At 44.2% G+C, this 20,472-nt stretch overlaps 1 protein-coding gene across 1 annotated transcript in view; it reads right to left on the bottom strand.

Moving 5' to 3' along the window:
* Nucleotides 1–13,898: 13,898 nt before the first annotated feature.
* Nucleotides 13,899–20,472, bottom strand: part of DCP1B (decapping mRNA 1B) — a 44,113-nt gene continuing 37,539 nt past the window's right edge. Inside the window, exons 8-9 of the mRNA XM_068661011.1 lie at nucleotides 16,693–16,935; nucleotides 13,899–14,857 (exon numbers count right to left, since the gene is read on the bottom strand). Coding sequence (XP_068517112.1) covers nucleotides 14,777–14,857; nucleotides 16,693–16,935 — 324 coding nt within the window. The 3' untranslated portion in view covers nucleotides 13,899–14,776. The remainder of the gene's footprint in view (nucleotides 14,858–16,692; nucleotides 16,936–20,472) is intronic.

The following is a 20,472-nucleotide window of genomic DNA, read 5'->3' as shown; positions in this document are numbered from 1 at the left end:
GAAAGGCTGAAATGGCTCTTCTAGACCTTAAAATCTACAAAAAATCAATTTCTACACACATAAACTCACACTCTACAGACAGTGCCCTCAGGGTACCATGTGGCTGTATAGCAAATGGCAACGTTAGCAGATGAAGGTAATAGACAGACAGGTCTGGATTTTACCAATGCATTCCTTGAATGTCCAAAATGTGCTGTGGGGGCCCTGCACTGAACAGGGGCCAGCACAGACATGGACTACCTCCCAGAGGATTCTGAAGATGAGGCCAGCATAGAGAAATATCTTCCTCCCGTAAATACTCACTGCGGACCAGGGCTGTGAGGTGTTGCCCGTGAGAATGGAAGGAGCTGGTTGCTCTTCCCTGGACTGTGATCATGCTGCTGGCATGGGGGACCACAGGGACAGGCTTCTCTGCCTCCTCCTCCTTTTTTTCCTCCTCCTTCTCTTCCTCCTCTTGAAAAGAAAAGGTTGTTCTAGGAGGGTCTATGAAGATCAACCCATCAAGGTCTCATTTCTCACTTACCAGGATTAAAAATGAGGGGTAGAGTCCAGGCCTATCAGGATATTTGTCTGGATACTTCAGGAAGGACATGATAAAAATTCACATGCTGGAGAAAAAAAAAAAGAAAAAAAAAAAAGAAAATAGAGAGAGAGATCTGAAGGTAGGAGCATTTTCTCTCCATTTTGCAAGGAGCCATAAGCAAATAGTTATTCTGAGTGATTTTTGCAGCATCTTTTTGCTAACCCTTCCAGTCATCTTGTGCTGTTTGCAGCTGGGACCCAGTTTAATCCAGATGGGTTCTGGCAGGAGCCCTGCTCTGTGTTTGGAAAACCAAGGAGATGCAGCAACACTCCGAACTGGGAGACCCAAATTCCTTTATTTGGATTGATCTCGTTTAATGGATATCACTTAATGGATGTATCTCACTTAACTCCTTAATGATCTAAAGTTGCAAGGGAATGGGATTTGAAGGTGAAATGAAAATAGCACGGAAAGCTGGAAGACACCAGGTGACCGGGAGCCCTTAATGGGATTAGTGTGTGTCGAGATGCTTCTGCAGAGCTCAGGCACTGCAGCATGAGCACAGCTGGAGCACAGGAAGGAGATCAGCAATGGCAGGGTCACACTGGGAAGGAAGAAAATGAATCCTGTGAGAAAGAATGAGAGCAAATATGTAACGAGGTGTGGGGATCTGAGGAAGGCTGCAAGAGATATGGGGTGAGACAGTAGAGAAAATTAGAGCTAAATTTGCAAAACCACAGGGCAATAAGAAGTGCCAGTGTGATTTTGTGCTGTATTCACAGGCACGGGGAAGATTTACCAGCTCTGTTCATTTCTGATTTGACTGAGCCCAGTTTGAATTATCTTGTTATGAGAAGGTGCTGGCAAATGTTAGGACCAGTGAAAGAACAAATACAGTCAAAACTCTGGTGTAAGCAGTGCACGAGGACAGTTTATTAAAGACACCAGGAACCCTCGTTTGTTTAATGCACTCATGTGATGACACTAAACTGGGAATGCCAGAGCAGATTGAAGTGCAGTCTTACTGCAGGATAAATATAAGGAGAATGGGGTAAAATGAAGAAAGGGAAACCACAACGAGTGCCAGAAAAAGCTGACCAGAAAAACCTGCCAGGCATGGCATTACCTCTTAATGCAATTTCTGTGCATGCAGTACAGTTTTCCAGGGCACATGTTGTATCACCAAGTGTCTCTGCTGGAAAGTCAGCTGCAATGGGGGACATGGCAGCAGCCCTGAACACAGCCAAGGGAAGAGTATGCAGCTTTGTGGAGGTGAAGAGCAGCTGGAGCAGTGCCTCAGCCTCCTAGGGCACGAAGCCCTTGTGCTGGTGCTTGTGTTGCCAGCTTTGTCTGACTGGAGCTGGTCACCAGACACTTCTTCCCCCTATGCACCTCCCAGCTGGCCCATGTGGTGAGGCAGGGATGAGCCCCCATCCTCTGGGCAGTCTGCAGCAGTCACTTGGGGCCCACAGGGAGCAAGCATCAGGGACCTCTTATAGATATTAGGACAGAGAGAAGGGTGTAGGATGTGTGTGCTGAGTTGATTTTCATTCTGGAGACACTGGAACTTTGCTGCGTGCTTGCCACCACCTCATGCCTCAAAGCAAGTCTTTGCTCCACCACCATCCTGAACATAAAGCAGCATCATTTCTTAATAATAATTGTTTGTTTTCATTTTCTATAACTTAAAACAAGCACTGATGAGAATAAACTATGTGATCTTACTCACAGCAGATGCGTTTATCTGAGATCATAACCTCGTCCCTCTGTCTCATGGCAGGACCCCTTAGCTAAGTATCTGTGTAAAAAAGCTCCTTTCTACCCTGCTCAAACATTGTGCTTGTGAAACTGCTCCCTCAGCTGTGCTGAAGCCTGCATCCTGTTTGTGAGATATGAGGACGATGTCTCTGGCCTGCCTGAGTGGGTTTAGCAGTTCCTTGGAGTGGTTTGGAAAGCAGCCGTGCGGTGTTTTGCCAGTAGCAGAGAATCTGATCTGCCTGTCCCAGCAGCAACCAGGAGGAGGGGGCCCTCGCCAGAGCCAGTGGAGGAAAAGCACTTTTATTTGTGGTTTTACTGGCTGGCTGTGCAAATCTCTTCTGATCAGGTTTCAGAGCTGTGGAGGGCTAGCACTTGTGAGCCAAGCTTGTGGAGGCGTGGATTCAGTGGGTGAAAAGGGCTGCAGATTTGTGGCAGGCCCCAGGCTGGGGGCTGGAGAAGCATCTCTGTCCCCGTCCCCGTCCCCATCCCCATCCCCTCTGTGTGCTGCCCTCCCTCCTGGCCAGACCACACCAGGGCCAGCTGAGCCCCGGGGAGGTCAGCGCAGTGGGGTGGTGGATGTGGGACTGTGGTGTCTGTAGGGCTGGTGGCCTACCTGGGCAGTTCGGGAGCTGGAGAGCTGGAAGCTGTGCAGCTCCAGGTGGTGCTGGCTGAGCCATCTTGCTGCGCGCCCTTTTCTCATCGCTCTTGATAGGAAAATGGCAACCCTCTCACTCCCGGGTGTGTTCTGGGTTAAACTAGCTGCAGGTGTCTGACACCTCGCTGAGCCCTTTGCAGAGCAGGACAGATTCACCCTGGTGTAGCTCCAGGGGGTACAGGCAGGTATTGTGCCTGACTTTCTGCATTTCATGGGGCAGAGGATAATGGATGAACATCAGGCCTAGAGAGCACCATCAGATGTCTGGCCAAAAACAGTCCTTTAGACCTCCATTCCACCCGGTTGCTCTGTAAATATCTGCCTGGAGATTGTTCAACAGCAGGCTGCATGCTCTCCCTGTTGTTTATAGGAGCAGCCATGTAGGTGTCATATTAATTAATGCCTTTGGCTGGTTACTTTGCCTTTTTTTTTTTTTTTTTTTTTTTTTTTTTTCCCCACAGCTCTTCTCTAAATTTAGACTTGTTTAAATACCCCAAGATGAAACTAGATTTAAAAAACAAAACAAAACAAAACACCTCTGTGCAGCCCCAGTGTTCAGAGCATCAGGATATTCAGGGCACACAGGGAGACACCAAGGGAGAGCAATCTGGTGAAAAGGAGCACTGATGCATCTGCCACCATCGCTGAAGGCAGAGCAAGGCAAGAAAAAATACGGAAGAAGAAGAAAGGAAAAGGGGAAAAAAAAAAAAAAAAGGAAGTATTAAGTGAAAGCAGATGCTCAGTTCAGCAGACAGCAGCTTTCCCGGGTCCTGTCACAAAGGTAGCCATAGTGATAGCCAACTTCATCCTTCTCCCTCTACTACCAAAGGCTTAAACTTAATCTTTTCCATTTCGAATCCACATGACCTGAAGGAACTTGATTAGGAGGAAGGGAAACCCCATTTTTAAAGGGATTAAAGCCTCTCCTGGTAAAGCGACTTCGCTAGCACAGCTTTTTCGAGGGAGGAGGCTTCGCTTCCCGGGGAGCCCCAGGAGCTGCGGTGCACCAAGTGACTAACCAAATGATGCCACTTAATCTGCTAAGCTCCACAGCCACGGAAACACTTGACTCAGTGCGTGTCTCACAGCATCCTTCCTGTTGCCAAATCCTTTGTATTAGACGCATGATGCAATGACCCTGCTCGGAGGACATGCCACAAATACCTCCTTCTCCCCACTCAGTGTGTCAACGAGGATTTGGGATTTCGCAAGGTTATCAGCACGGCGGTGTTTGGGCTAAATTAGGGTTGCTCCAGGCTGGTTGGGCTGGAAGGAAGGAGGGTCCCTCGTCTCCTTCCCTGTGTCCCTGTCAGGGTCAGCAGATGTTGGGGGCAGAGATGAGCTACCTGCCTTCGTGGTCTGATGTTACCACCTCACGTATGTTCTGAAATCCTGATGAGGATTTATGAGGTAATGGCGTGCTTGCTGCTTTGGGAGTGCAGGATGCACCATGTACTCTTGCAGAGCTGGGGGCTGCCTCCTCGCTCAGCAGGTGATCTGTGGGCACAGCCAGCAATCCACCGTGTTCCCACCCCTCCCTGATTTATTTGGCCCACGTTTTCAGCTGGAGCCCTGGGCAGTGGTGTCCCTGCTCCAGCAACAGCAGCAGGGTGGGCTTGGAGCAGCAAAGCTGGGTGCAGGGCTCTGCAGACCTCTCTGTAGCAATTTGGGCACCAGCACCAGCCTGTCTGGGAAGATGGCATCAATGCACGGGAGCTGGCTGTCCCCCGTGTGGCACGTAATGACGACGGGCTTTGTGGCTGTGGGTTTGCACAATAAATACAGCTTCCTTGCCTGATCCCCAGAGAGCTGCAGCATGCGACCATAGCACAAATAAGGGGCAATGACTGTGCAGAAAGTCTCCTTTAATTGTTTTTCAATCTGTTCAAGTTTTCTGGCAATTTTAATTTATTTTCTTTTGCTTCTGATACTGAGTGTCCAGACAGGAGCTATTGTAGAAATGTACATCAGCATGGCTGGAATGTTCAGAACTCAATTAAAAATCTTAAAAGCTTGATTACTTTTTTTTTTTTTTTTCCCTTTCATTTTGATTTCACAGAAGGGAGCAGCTTTGCCAAAATTCTAGGTCACAAATTAAAACATTTCATGCTTTTCCCCTTTGAAAACAGGACTTTTTTTTTTTTTTTCCCATAAAAATTAGAGGCGATCAAGTTTCGGTGTGATTAAAGATAAAAGCTGGGCTTTGGATACATTTTACCACACGCTGATGTAGGTGTAGATAAAAACAGTCCATTCTTTCATGAATATTAATGAAAACATGTTTGTGAGTTTAGGCAGCCATCAATTGTTATTAAAAATATCCTGAGAGTCTTGAGGAAGAGAAAGGCTGGGAGAAGCTTTCCGCATCGGATTAGCACCATTTCGAAGGAGCCTGCGTTTTGCTCCGCTGTTCCCCTGCGGCGAGTGGAAGGTGTTTCCCTGACTCACGACTGCTGACATGACCGGGGGGGGGGTGGCCTTCAGCCCGTGGGAAGGGGGCTCCAGTGAACCCCTGGTGACGACTCCAGTCACTTCCCGTCACCCTAAATTGCCTCCGAGCCCGTAATTAGCTCAGTCACCTGCCAGCTCTCGTAGCACACGCTCAGCCTTCCTTCCCTCCCTGCCTGACAGCGTCTCGCTCGGCAAGAGGCTTTCAAAGAGATTTCCCCCTCCACTCCAGAGGATTTAATGCTGCGAGTCTGCCCTGAGAGGATGGAGATACAAATCACGCTGAGCGCAGAAGAATCATTAAATGCCTCCCCTGATTTCCCTCAAGGAGCTCAAATTAGCTGAGGAAGCAACCCAGTGCACTCCTCGCTAGCAGTTTTTGTTGCTTTTTTAACCCCTTGGGTACCAGCTGGCAGCATGGGACTCCCAGTAAGGGTGAGGTCTCTGCCCACAGGGGTGCTGGGCAGGCAGGAAAATGTGTGCAAGAGGGAAGGGTGACTCGCCAGGACACAGGCACATATGTTACGGGAGCAAATCGCCTCTCTCCTCCTGTCAGAGCCTGTAACAGCATGCAAAATCTATGTCTGAAACAATCAATTTCTAGCAGCCTCACTTGTTCTGCTTCCTCCTGCTGTTGTTGGCATCTGGGCAGCACGTGTGACACGCGACAGAGAGAGCGGCGATGAGGCAAACCATTTAGTTGGGATGGGGACAGGGCAGCCTGCAGCTTGCTCGAGACGAGTTTGAGAAACGCATTCACCTCACTTGACAAAAAAATGGCTTTTAGGTTTACCAGAGCTATCGATAAATAGATAATGCATGCCTGGGTAACAAAAAAGAAAATCCCTCTTCCAAGCCTTGATGCCTATCTAAAGTCATCCGCTGTTTCCTAAAGATGCGCTCCAACCGCCTGCCTTCAGGTTAGCACAGCAGGAAGGCTGAAGCTAACATCTTTCTGAGCCAGAGGCTCCCAGGTTTCAGACCGAAGCCAGGCAGCCGTGCCCTGGGGATTCCTGCACGGGAAATCTGATGTGCAGCAAGTAGGCAGGCCCGGGCTGAAATCTCGTGAGCAATGGCTGCTTGCTGCAGCTCTGCCCCCTGCTTAATTTGTCCGAGTGATGACGGAGTTAATTGGCATTCCCGGTTTGGAGTGATTCCCTTTTCTAGCTGCAGTTTAAACTTCGGTCTGCTCTGCTTGCCAGGTCTATAAATCCACTGGAAAGAAGAAGCATTGCCTGTCTCCTCTCGTATTCCACTGTGCGGTACTACGCTCTGACAGCCACTGAGCTACTTCATGTCTGTAAGGGCCAAAATGTCACAGCAGGCAGCAGCGAAACACGTGTGATGCTGCAGCTTGCCACCGGTAATGGTGATGGAGCACTTCTGCTCTGAAGAGGTACAGAAACCACTAGACCGCAAGGTCTTTGCCCATTTTCAAAGCACAGCATTGCGAGGCACGAAGACCGCAGCCGTGATGGGATGGATGGAGCCAGCAGAGCCAGCCCGGGCAGACTGGTGAGTGCTGGTTGAAGGGGCAGGTCCCCAAGGAGGTTCTCACAGGGTATGTGAGAGCTGTGCTAGTTGCTGCACCTAACTGGGACCCCCGGGGCACCTCAACTCCTGCTCACCACATTCCCCTTACACAGCTGGCACCTCCAGCCTGCAAGCCCCAGGCGGTTCAGGAGCTGTGATGCTGAGGCTGGCAGTGGCTCTGTCAGCACCAAGGCTGGAGCCCTGGTGCCCCCCATCACCCCCTCGAGGTGGACACAGTGCCTGGGACTCAGCAAGTCCTCTGCTGGGGCACCTCCAAACCCTGCTACTTGCAAGTCCTCGGTTTCTGGTCAGCTTTGTCCTGTCTTTAAAGTGCCGTAAGCTCTCACTTGTCATCTAGAGGTTTTCCAGAGTTGTTCTGTTTTGATTTTTTTTTTTTTTTTCCATATGCTAATGTCTGGCTTCACATCTGCCAGCAGCTGCTTTCTCCCTGTTTGCCCAGGCAGCAACACAAAATGCAGAGGTTATTCGCTTCACTTCCAAAGCCTTCCCTCCGAGGATGTCTCCAGCAGCGAGATGGAAATAGAGGAAGTATTTTAGGTTGGTGCAACCTAGAAATTCCCTAGGATTAATTGTGTAGGACGGCGAGGAAAGCTGACAGGGTAGAGTAGCCGCAGAGCCCTTTCCCTGCTTTTTGGCAGGGACGACAGCGATCAGCTGGGTTTACTATGGTGCTGCACACGCTAACCGAGGAGAAAATTGTTATTAGCACTAGAAAATTGCAGGTTGTGCAGATGGCTGTTCAGGGCCAATAAGCTGTGGAAACGAACACAGACACTGTGCTGGGGAGCACGCAGCCAGGCCAGTCTCTGTGCTGCAGCTCTGCGCAGACAAGGTGAAGGGATGCTGCCTTCGGGAGCCAGGAGGATGTTTTGTGTCTCACTGGGGTTTTCAGCTCTGCTGACCAGTGCTGTATGGGGCTGCCAGGCTTCTCTGAAGGCTGTGCTGGCCAAGGAAAGGGTCAGCAACAGATCTTAACAGCCTGATAGTCCCACCTGTTCTGGCAAAGTTGTGTTTGTAGGGGAGCAGCTGACAGAGGGGATGCTTTTCCCTCATCCCCTCCCCCTGAAAATGGACTTTCCGTTAACCTGCTCTTTTCTGAAATGCCAGCAGCGATCGCTCACCTCTGGCAGGCCATCAAAAAGCCTTCAGGACTCCCACCGCGCTGCTGCAGCCACTTGGCAGAAGAAAAACATTTACAGGGAGGAAGCGCAGCAGCACCTCACAAATCACAGCGGAGGCTCCGAGACAAGAGCCGAGCGGGGAGCAGACGCCAGCGGGCCGGGAAGGACAACGGGAGCCCTGCTCTGGGTGGCCTCCGGCACAGGCTCTGCCATGCAGCTGGGAGAGAACATCTCGGAGCAGCGGTAATTCATTTTTTGATCGATGCAGGAACTGCATGTGGAAATGCCATCGCTGCTTGGTTCATTTCTGCTGCTTGCATCAGTTCTGTGCTACAGGAGGCCACCTCAGCAGCACAACCTGCCCAGCCTGAGGGATGCTGCAGGGAAGGGGAAGGGGAAAACGTAACACCAGAACCCCCACGTGCCTTGGGGCTCAGTTTTGGCCGCTGTGCTGCTGCCTCTCTCTGTTCCTTGCTGTTTCCAGCTTTCCCTGCCCACACAACCTGCTGATCCCTTATGAAGAGCTGCTGCTGGGAAAGAGAGGCGTTTGGGCTGGACCGAGACAAACAGCAATTATGGGATGCAGAAAGGAGCGAGCCCCCAGTGGTGCGCGGCTGAGTCGCTGGCTGTGCCTCTTGACTTCTTCTGCGACTGCCATAAACCCATCGTAACCACTCACCACCTCAATTTTAGGTGGAGGTAATGCTTCTTGCTCTCTTCTTTGCAAGGATAATTTGTATAAAAAGCACTTTGTGTCATCTGGCTATTTTTAGACGAGCACTCTTAGAGCAATGCTGAAGACAAACAAAACATACAGAAGAAACAAAAATCCTTTAAAATCATCCAAGAGCTCTCATCCCAAGATGTTTAAGTGGATAACGAAATCACTGCTATTGTCATCCTCCTGAAAATGAGCAGACAACTGTGGGTTGAATATTGACCACAACTTTTGTGTCCCTCCATCCTGTACCTGACCTTGCCAATCTTCCCCATCCCACCACCTCTATATTCAGACCTGCTCCCTCAGCACCAGCATAAAGAAAAAAGGTTATGGTGTGACAAGAAGAAATATCAACTTTTATCTTTCTATCACTTCCTAAATTGCTATTTTCTCTCCGAAATCTTCTCAATTTGGTATCTGATTTCTTCAGGGTATGCACAGCAGCACTTGCAAAGTGCCCTCCTTTGCAAAGCCTGCTTGCTTTGACCGCCTGCTGATGGCTCAGAAATAAGTGCTTACTGTCTTCAGCTCTGGTCAGCTGGCTGGTTCAGGGCACTTCACACTGAAGAACTTTCGATTGCTGGATTTAACAGCCCCCTGCAGTCAGGGATTAGCTTAGTGTCAGGTGTGGAAGCAGGAAGGGAAAAGGCTATGGTAAGAGGATGAGACAGTGGGTTGTGCATACAAACACAGCTCTGAAAAGAGGTGGCAATCACTACCTCTATTGCAAAACAGTAAGCACTAAGCATGGGACCCCAGGCTTAGGTTATACTACACCCTGACTGATGCTCTAATTGAAACTCCAGGCCACAGCTGGCTGCATCAGTGGGAGAGGCCAGGGAGTGCAGGATTTGCCTGGTAAGAACCCAAGGGGAGATCCTCAGGCATAACAAACAATAAAAATTCTAGAGGAATGAGGCCCACAGACACTTTTACTAAGTGGTAGGTCTGGGGCTACTGCTCTAAGTGGAAAGAAGGAGACCGTCAGCGAGCCAGACGGCTAAGCAGCAGTAAAAATGAAGGAAAGCAGAGCTTTTGTTCCCAGCCCGAGTGGCCCTACACCGGGAGTGCTGCCAAGAGGCTGCACGCTCCATCCTGCCGGCCTGCTACATGCCGTGCTTACAGGCAAGTGCTGGAGAAAAACACACCGGGTAGGTTTTGAAGTGACATAATAATAGCATCCGTCTCTATTTCAGTAGGTTTTGTAAGTAGATTTCAGGTACCAGGTGAAGAAATACGGCGCTGATAGCCATACCCAAAGCTATTTGCAGTGACAGACGTGCACACCAGCAGAGTTCAAGCCAAAGCACAGGAGCTCTGCACTCAGCTGATGGGCCTAAAATGCGGGGTGGCGATACCCAGGCAAGAAAAGAGTTAATTGTGTAGGATCTAGCCATGGGTTTAGCATCCAGCTGTGTACAGGGTAGCAGCTGCAGGACGTTGTCATCGTTTCCCCTAGTTCCCCCACGGCTTGAAAGCAGGCTGCTATCTTACTGATAGTAAGGGAAGCTGCAATAGTTTCAATTGCTTGACTTTTGGTTAGCTACCACACAATGCGAGGTGGTTTTTTTTTCCATATCTCTATTGAAAATATTGCTAGTGCACACATTGTCATGAGCTCAGAACTTGCTTTGATTTTTGTAGAATTTGTGCCCTAATATAAGAAGGATTTTAATCAATGAATAACCCAAATAGTTTCATTTATTTATTTTTGTTACATGTGATTGAGGTTGCTGCTCACAAAACACATGTAGTGACTTCCTATTGTGTATACAAGATGCTAGTGCTAAATTCATTCTTTGGAAGCCTTCATGGTGTTACTCAGCTTTAACAGCATGAATGTAGATAACTTACAACAAGAATTTCCATGAGCTAAAATGTAAAGGTGATCATATACAGGACACACTTTTTCTCAAAAATCTGTTCTTTAAAATGACCTAAAATAATTTTTTTTTCCCCCTCCCTCCCTGTATCTTACCACTGCTCATTTCCTGTTCATTTCAGTAGTTTTCTCAGCCATATACACAAAAACAATCTGTTTCTTGCATTTCTCATTCACCTCCATACCAGGAAGATTTGTATCTGAGCAGTCTTTTGAGGTTTGATGATAGTTTCCATTGAATTAAAAAAAAAAAAAAAAAGGGAAAATTCACCCAAAAAGCTGCTGTATTGTGAGGAGAAGTAGGGGCTGGCTCAGCTGTCAGTAGTTTCAGTACAAGACAGTGGCAGTGCTGTGAAAGGTGCTTGCAGAGGCTAACTTTAGCCCAGTCAATCTAATCTCCCTGGCTAAATTAGGTTTGTACTCAGGCTTGCCCTCAGGATCCTGTCCTTGCCCTGCCTCTGCACAGAGCCTAGAGAGCTTAGGCTCACAAACAATACCTGACCTTTGCAGAGGTATTTGCCAACGCATTCATGGACTTCCACGAGCAGCCAAGGTAGGGCACAACAATGAAGTCACGTTTTGATCTTTGTGGCATCTTCTGAGTACTACATGAAGAGGCAAACGGCATCCAGATCAGTTTCACAGAAATTCAAGTCAGTTTAAGGCAACAGAGCAGCTCAACCTTCCCACCTCACTTTCCTCTCTGCAGATTCCGCTCATTTACCACATGCCTCACACCCACATCCTCAGACCTGTGCAGGTGCCTGTGCTGCTGCCTGCTAAATCCATCTAGGTTTAAACCAACCTCTGAGCGCAGGGAGTCTTAACCTCAACCAATTCTGCTGCAACACATTGTACCATGTAGCTGCCTTAATCAAAACAAAAAAGGAGAAAAATAATGGGAGATGGAAGGAAAGACCAGTGTGGGAGCAGGAGTAAACAGCCAAGAGTGGGTGGCTGGGATGTGATGCCTCTTCAGCACCACAGCCAGCTTAAAGTGTTTATAAAACTACAGCCTTTGTTTCTTCAGTGTCTTGCAGGACTGCATTTTGCTCCTGTTTGCACATGCCAAGTCCCCTCCTGTACACCCAGCTCCACTCCACACAGATTCATGCCCAGAGGTCAGAACAAGCCTGTTGGAGATAGCCACAGCAGTTTGGAAAAGGCTGGCACTCACGAGTGTCTTAAAAGTCCTTAGTCAGGACTAGCAGTGAAGTTATATTTGTATGTTGACTGACAATTAATTTTTTAGTGCATTATTCACTTCAATGACTAGAATTTTGCCTTTTCTCTAGGTTTCAGAATTCCCTCTGGGTAAAGCTGCTGCCTTCTCGTAACATTTGCAACATTAGAGCCTCAAAAGCTTGCTGAAAAATCTCTTTTGTCTTTTCTGCAGCAAATTTCTCCAAGTTTGCTAAAATATTAAACTGTTGTTTTAATATCCTAGAGGGACAAAGATATCTAGAATACCCACTGCACTTGTGACTGAAATTCAAAGCTCAACACAACGTAAATAGGCCGTCAGAGGAGACGAAGCACCCTGCTTATTCAGCTGCATCCTGCTCCTGGAAAATTTTTATTTTGCTGTGCAGTTTTAATTATCCCCTTTGCAACAACAACAAGGAAGAGAAGAGAGGAGCAATAGAGAGCTAATGAATAAAAATCAAATTAAGGTTTTGATTTTTCTGTGAGAAGGGCCTGAGGAAAGATTTGGATGCTTTCACTGAACATTACGGATTTCCGTGATAAACACCAACAGAATTAGTTAGAGATTATGTTCCAGCATTTCATTGACTTTCTACTCCTCATCTTCTCTCTCTAGTTCAATAGGTATGGAATTCTGTAAGGAAGTGGGCAGTAGTTAAGTGGAAATACACTGAAAACCTTGATGCTGAGACTGGGACTAATGCATGAAGGTGATAAAGGTCACACTGGTATGAAACCAGTTCCCAAATGCCTCTGAAGAAGCACATTTGGCTATCTGAAATAAAAAGCTAGGTAACAAATTTGGCTTCAATTCAGCTCTTTCAATACTCTTCCTCTTTTGTTTGTTATCACAGAATTGAGAATATTTCTTTATGAGCCTGTTCTACATTCTTACCTCTGTTGCTCGTGGTAAGTATGCAAGTCAACTAAAATGGCACCTCCTTCATGTAGCAACTACCCTCATAAACCTCACAAAAGGCAAGTTTACACCACCTGAACAATCTCAGATACCTCTTAGAGCAGTGAGAATGTGAGAAAAACAGTTCCATCATTGTTATTCAGCGTAGCCATAACCAGAAGAGAGGGCAGCAAGCAGAAACCCTGAACTAACTTTATCCTTGTCTGCTTTAAGATATGCCTCAGCTTGTTCAGTGTGGTGCCGATACTGCTGTCATACACATCAAGAGTGAACAGGTATTTAAAAAAAATAATCCTGTCAGTTTTTTAAAATGACACCTTACTCTGAAAAGCAATAAATAAGGATGTTCTTAAAATTCATGCATCAAAATAGCTTTTTTTTTTTTTTGGTAAATAAAAGTGTTTCTCCCCTAAGTAGAAAACCAATCACAAACACAGTCAGAGATACTAAGGGATTATTTTTACCCACCATTTACAAGAAGTTCTACATGTCAAATGAGGTCTTACCTACGCATCCCCATCATCTCTAAATTGTACTGTCAAATAATCCATAATCACAGACATTATGCACGTATTTATGTATCTCAAAAAATCCTTTGTGCAGATTCCAATTTCTTTCACACCAGTTCATTCAGAAGTTATTCGAATTAGTTCAGTAGAATCACATAAATCATAATGGCTACAGGGCTTCCCATCTTTAAGGCCTACTCTTGCTGACACCCATGCAACATGTTCTTTTCACTGAATCTGAAAGAATTGTGAGCAATTTGGTAGCAAACAGAATCAGAATACATCTTGCTTTCTATGAGCTATTTCACATAGGAAAAGTCTAGCATTACTCATTTATGCATTACATGTCAGGCTCCCGGCACCCATAAAAGAAACATCTCAGCAACAACTTGGGGTTCCTAAACTGTAGTAAACTCACACTTCAGCAACAGATGTTAATAAGAACATAAAGAAATTCTTTCAGTCATTTATTCTAATTGATTTAAAATCTCATTAACGTCTCTTCTGCCAAGTGTAAAAACATTCCAGAGTCAAAGAAATACAAGTGATCCCAACAATTCTAAATAATATAGTCCATGGTACAATAAAATAAAATCACCACATTGGAGGGATTATCCATTTTATTTTCTTTAAAAATGGGTCAAAGAAATCACTGTGCTCCAGGAACGCGCTAAAAAATTAATAGGACTTTTACACCATGTAGTCTCCCCCTTAACAAAGTTGCACATTGCTTATAATAATACAGATTGGATCTAGAATAGTAGAAACATGAATCCAGTGCCCTCCCCAAGTTATGCTGATAGCAAGTACATTCACAAACAGAACCCTCCCCCCAATTCTTTAAAACACCTGCAGAGTCCCATTTCTATGGCTAGCTAAAAATACTCTTGTTAAAATAGAAAAAGATTTTTCTACAAAAATTTGGGGAAAAGTCATGACATTTCTTCTAAATTGCTCTGCAGACAACTAAGTACGATGACCTAACAGTTTACCTACGACTTTCAGTTCCAGAATTTCACCAGCATTTTCACTTCCCTAAAAATAGTCCAACATTGCCACCATGTGGTCAGAAACGGGCATAGTTCATTGTGAAAGTGGCGTACGACTTCTCGGAGAAAAATCATGTCAAATACCTTGTCAGTAAGTGACCACGCTGTAAGTAAAAAAAGGAAAGTGAATTCTGAGGACAGGGACTTTATGCAGGAAAACCAATCCTAACCATGGGACACTAGAAGAAAAATAATTTAAGATATTTTTTGATTAAGTCTTCAGCATTGCGACTCTCTCCTCCCTGAAGGCACAATCCGTTTCTGCCCACTTCTTTCTCAGTACAGCATGTACCTGCCAACAAGCAAAATCTATGTGTATGCAAAGTGCCTAAGACCACTCGTTTCTTTAAACATAGCATCACTCGAAAATTTTGAAACCTTTTTCCTGGGAGTCAGGAAATAATAGAAATTTAATTAAAAAAAATCATCTTTCACATAGACTTCTTCATTGCCGCCTTTCTCACACTGAAGAGGTATGCTTCATAAATAATATTTAAGAAGTTGTCATCGTTCTGAAAAACAAAACACAATTGTTACTGCAAGGCAGACATCCCCGAGTATAGTTTTTTTTTCCCCTCCAGTTTTATGTACAAAACGCCTTTCAACCTTGCTCTGTCTTAAGAAGTGAGCAATAGGAAGTCTATTTCCTTTACCAAAAATATATACCTACTATTTCCGAGACTTTGAGGAACTGCATGGGTATATAAATTCTGTCATGGCAAGCATGAATATCTCTATAGATATTCAGTAGTAACGAATACACAGAAAGCAGACATTCCGAACTCTCAGTGGATTTGAGTATACTATTCTTGCATGATATTGCAGTGATTATACAACACTCTCATTTCTTCTCTTTCTTTCATTTACCTAGGGATTTCCTTAAGTAGTTTCCCCCATTAGTTCAGTGATAATTCCAAGTACGTCTGAAGGAACAGTAAAACACCCTGAAATCCTACCCGAGCCAATCCTTGCACCTTGTTTAGCTCTTTTAGACTTAACACTCCTAACTGATGCTGCTCCTTTTGCTCTGATGCTTAACTTTTTCCTTCTGAAGATCATTTTGCAAGAACTGGTCAACTCACATTAAGAGAGAAAGTCTTATGTACCTTACATAAATATATGAAGATGATTAAAATCAAGATACCCCTTGAAGAAAATCATGAGCATCTGAGATTGTAGTTTTATATAACCAAGAATTACAGCTAAGCAACTGGCAATCAGCATCACAGTTTTAAACTTTAAGTAATTTCCAGGTAATGCAGTTAATCCTAACTATTACCAAGAACAGCAGGATCAAATATACATTTTGCAAATACAGTTTCAGAATGCAGAATCTAAGTTTTCTTGACTAATTTATTTTTTAACTTTATATATGGTTTTCCTACTATCCAGATATTTTTATTATGTAAAGACAGGATAACGTGATATTTTTGGTTTTTAATCGCAAACTAAAAACACAGGAGAAAATGAAAAAAACTTTAATTTTTTAAAGCTGCTATTTTCTTTCTGGGTCTGTAATTTAAACTGCATTTTAAGCGAGACAAATCAGAATTCCAGTAAAGACTTTTATGTTAATGCCAAGCCATATAGGCACAGCTTTGGCCTATAAGTTCGACCCTTAAACCTGTGTCTCTATTTATTATGTGTTATAGCCAGTTCTTTAGCTATACAGACTCTCCTCAACCTCTGCTCTTCAGGTATTCGTCTCAGAGCAAGTCACAGAAAAAAATAAACCATAATCATTCATACCATCTCAGAGCAGTAACAATTGTCTCCTATATGGTGACATGTTTTGTTGGATTTGAACCTGAATTAGTGCAGCAAGAGGAATTTCAGTGTTTGAAGTAGAAGATTATACTGAGTAGACTGAACTAGTATATTTTTAGGTTATCTAACCCATATTTTGAAGTTGCTCACACTTCCCATCTTAGTTTCTCTCACTGCTAAAATGCATCTCTGAAGTATCTGGAAGCTAGAATAATCACCCTTTATTTATCCTTAGCTAAAAATGTAACAGGTCTCTCTCTGGCTCATAGGCCAGCCTTATGAAGCTTTCAGTCACATTTATTCTTTTCCTTCAAATTTATTATCTTTCCTGATCCCCAAACTACATTCATTAATCAAAATGCAGTTAACCCAGCAGTGTGCAAAGAGAGGTTACTACCTCCCCTGTATATGTCATAGTGCTCCATTAATGCACAGCCCTAAGTGGCACAACTTCCAGCATATCTTTTAATTATCCATTTAGCCTCTAGACAGATGGATGCAACTGATTAGGTGTCCAGGTGCTTACAGCAAAATAGGAATAAGGATTTAAAGCAAAGCAGAAGAATTCTTGGCATTTTACCTGGATCAGGTGTAAAAGTGTTTCTTGCAGTTGTATCTTTGTCATTGAGTTGACCACAGCTGGCTCTGGGGTTTGCAGTGGCAGGAGAAGGCTGGCTGAGCTCGCAGCAGGTTCTTGGTTTGATGCTGCTAACCGCCCACTTTCATTTGCTTTTGCTGGAGTAGGTGTGGACTGAGTGAACACCATTGGGGACATCAACAAGGTAGGAGTCACAGTGGCAGGAATGCGTTGAGGTGAGATTACCTGTCCATATAAAAATCAAGTAATCAATTAACTTATCTAATTAATTTCAAAGGAATTAAGATGATTAAAACTGCAACAGGTACAGAAATTGCTGGAGATTGGTCCAGTTACATGAAACTCTTGTTCAGGACCCCTGTACGGTCCATTTCCCAATTAAAAGGTCTTCCATGCAACTCGCAGTAAAATGTAATAATGGATTCAAATATGATACAGTCTGATAAGGCAAATAATCTGTGTACAGGAGCAGACTGTGTACAGAAGTCAGACTATTAAATAATCATCATTCTTAGAAAATGCAGACGTAAAGTTTTCCACATAGGAACAGTAAGCCCTTAAGTTTGATCTTCGAGAATATGCTTGCCTACATACACATGCCAATATTAAAGACTAATCTTTGTAACCAGTATTGGAAAACATTTGCAAACTGTAATTTTCAGATTACTTTTTATATGTGGATACACACATATGTATGTACAGCACATGTATATACACACAAACACACACATCTCCTCCTTTTATATAAGGAGAGTGGAAAAAAAAACAGGTGAGTGATTTATAAGAGCTGCAGTGAGCCGGTGGCACTGTCAGAAACAAAACTGACTCCTAACCAACATTCAGCTCAGAAAGTCAAAAAGGCCCTAAAAGAGAAAGAAAACCCAGATGCTGCTGCAGTTCTGCAAGTTCTCTCTGCGTCATATCCATGCCAACCTGCAAATATAGGTGTCAAAGAATTTTTATGTTTAAATTCTGCAATACATCTTGCAACTCTAAAACCTGCAGGACTGATCAATAGTAGCAGATATAACATATGAGATAAAGTTTATTCACTAAGTTTGCAGATGTTGGATCTTTCTGCATGTAACTAGTAATAAATCCTAACCTAATCAGCCATCTCCTCAGTATTCAAGTACCAAATCTTTTTTTGTTTGTTTGTTTCTGTTCCAAAGAACAAAAGGTACAAAGAAATTCCACCATGCTTGGAATTGAAGCATGATTTATTGCTGCTCCATGAAGGTAAAAGCCTATAGAAGCACTCCACTTTGTGTCTGGGGTTCCAAACATTTCAAAAAAAAATTAAAAGTAAGGAAATAGATCTGAGGTTGATTTCCTAGGTAGGCAAAACAATGTAGTTCAATATTAAAAAACATTTTTTTGGGGGGTAGCTCTTCTTACCCCTAGTTGAATGCTCTACACGAGACATTTCTGAATAATATTAGTTTGGCTGCAATATAAAAGATATAGAATCAGTGAGAATCAATGAGATCTCATGTTCATTTATGCTAAATTAAAGGGAGAAAAAGACTAGGGGCCTGGAAAGACTCATGTATATAGAAAGCATACAATATGCACCTTATGCAAAAATCTTCAATACTCTTTTGAAGTAAGCATTTTTTCTCAAATGCACAGTACTACTTAGAAATGAAACTCTTTACCCACAGCTTTTTTTCTACCCCACGACATGCGATCACAAGCGAAATCAGCAAGTCTGCCTTTCAAGTTCCTGAATGAGTTCAGATACTCCTAACTTATTGCAGGTTTGCTTCCAAAACAGTAAGGTAGTATGCATGTTTGTGCACCTATGCTTCAAAACCAACGTTCATTTTAAAGGAAAACCATCACAAGTCCACAGGGACATGCTTCCACAGAGCAAGACCTTGAGGTTGTGCACACACGTTTTCCTGTAAAAGGACCCGTGGAAGACTGGCTGCTTCCAGACACCGCAACACTTCTGATCTACTCATCCGTGCCGCTCACGTAACTCCTCTTTAATTTACCTCAAGTGAAACTGGCAGGGTTAGCTTAAACCAGCTGATTTTTCCTAATGGGATTTAAAGAATGCATATACAGACTGCCCTGCAAGGGTAGGAACCTCCAGCAAAGGAGCGGTGCTGAGCAGCTGGAGGAGATAGGCTCTGTCGTATGCTAGTGAGACTGTTTAGGACAGACTATGTCAAAGACCTACATGACACGTCCTTTGAAATCAAAGGACACTTCCCTCTAGTTTGAGACAAATAAACAAAACTTGAGACAAACCACGTTCTTAGTACTAAATGGTTACTACTGTCAAACACACGTCTGTTAAACCACAACACATATCAAATATTATTTGCTTTTCCTGGATAAAAACAGCTTTTTGGTAGAACTTGCCAACCATATGGAAGCTATATGGAATAAGCAATATTGCCATCTACTGGTGACACAGCTGATGTCTACAGGTTACTGCAATATTCAGCGTTTGCCTCAGGAGACAAATAGAAAATACAGGCATTTTTTCAGTGCATACTATTTGGTTTTGTGTTCAAACATTAAAAGGTACTTTTTTTTTTTTTTTTCCTAAGAGATTGTGCTCAAAGCTTCTGCCATTTAACAAATTCTTACATAAACAGGATGGCTGTTTTTTAAAACGTAAGGGCAAAATTTCAGTTCAGATTCAGAGTTCAGATCACCTTCAGTCACTGGGCCAGCTGATGCCCATGAGGAAATGTGGGACGCTAGAGTGACACTACAAGTGTAATTCCTATAGCAGCAAGCTCTTGCTGCAAGCACTGCAAATGCTCTGTAGGGGTATTTCAATATCCCTTCAAACCAATCTTTCAGCTTTGAGGAATTTCCCACGAGACATAACAGCCCTTCCAAAACAGCACTGATCGCCTTCTTTCTCACAGAATTTAACCTGAGCTGCTTGTGGGCTGCAGCCTCCCTGGGTTGCTTCCAGCTTTATCAGGTCAATACTCGAATCCCTGAGTCACTAATAAGAGCGTAGCAGCCTGCCACCAGTCCTGCAGCAATGAAGTAAGAACAATGAAAACCGTGCAAGGTAATTGTTGCAGCACATAGTATACCTTCTCTGAAGCGCAAATGCTCACTAGGATCTGTTTGATACTCTTCATGGCTGCAGGATGGACAACATTAGAGCTGACAAATTCCCCTAACGCCATGACCTAAGAAATGCACGGATCTCCTGGAATGGAGACTGGGGCCTGGTGCTGCTTCCTACAGGTGCACAATGCCAGGTGTATCAGGCGCTCCTCTGGACCATCAGCACCCAGTGGATGCTGTGGGCCTTCGCTCGTTGTAGTGCCATCATTTAGAGCATTTAATCTAGGAATGGTTCAGGAACTTTACATAAAGCTGCCATTAAAATACAGCTGGGTATAATGCTAATGTTAACATTGCTTTATCTCTCCCAAGTATAATCCAGACAATTTTTATTGATGCTTAACTACAGAATCTTAAATTACTTTTCACGATAAGTTTAACACAGCTACTGTATTCCTCCCGAACACGTTTATAATCTCATGATGAAACAGCAGTTAAGATAATAGGTATCTTTGATGCGAGCATCATTAGCTACTATGTACCAGACACTTGTTCAGAGCATGTAAGATACTAAGTAGAAAACATATTTTTGATGGAAAACGCTCCAAGAAATGAGGTAAGTGGTAAGCAATGTAAGTGGTAAGCGATATAAGTGGCCTTGTGAAGAAAAGATAGATTTGTGTCAAGGTTATTGCAAGCATTTTTAAAACTGTAATT

This window comes from Anas acuta, chromosome 1 (genome assembly GCF_963932015.1).
Source record: "Anas acuta chromosome 1, bAnaAcu1.1, whole genome shotgun sequence".
In the NCBI taxonomy this organism is placed as follows: domain Eukaryota; kingdom Metazoa; phylum Chordata; class Aves; order Anseriformes; family Anatidae; genus Anas; species Anas acuta.
Note: the sequence above shows the minus strand (reverse complement) of the source record. Positions and strands in the feature narration are given on the sequence as shown.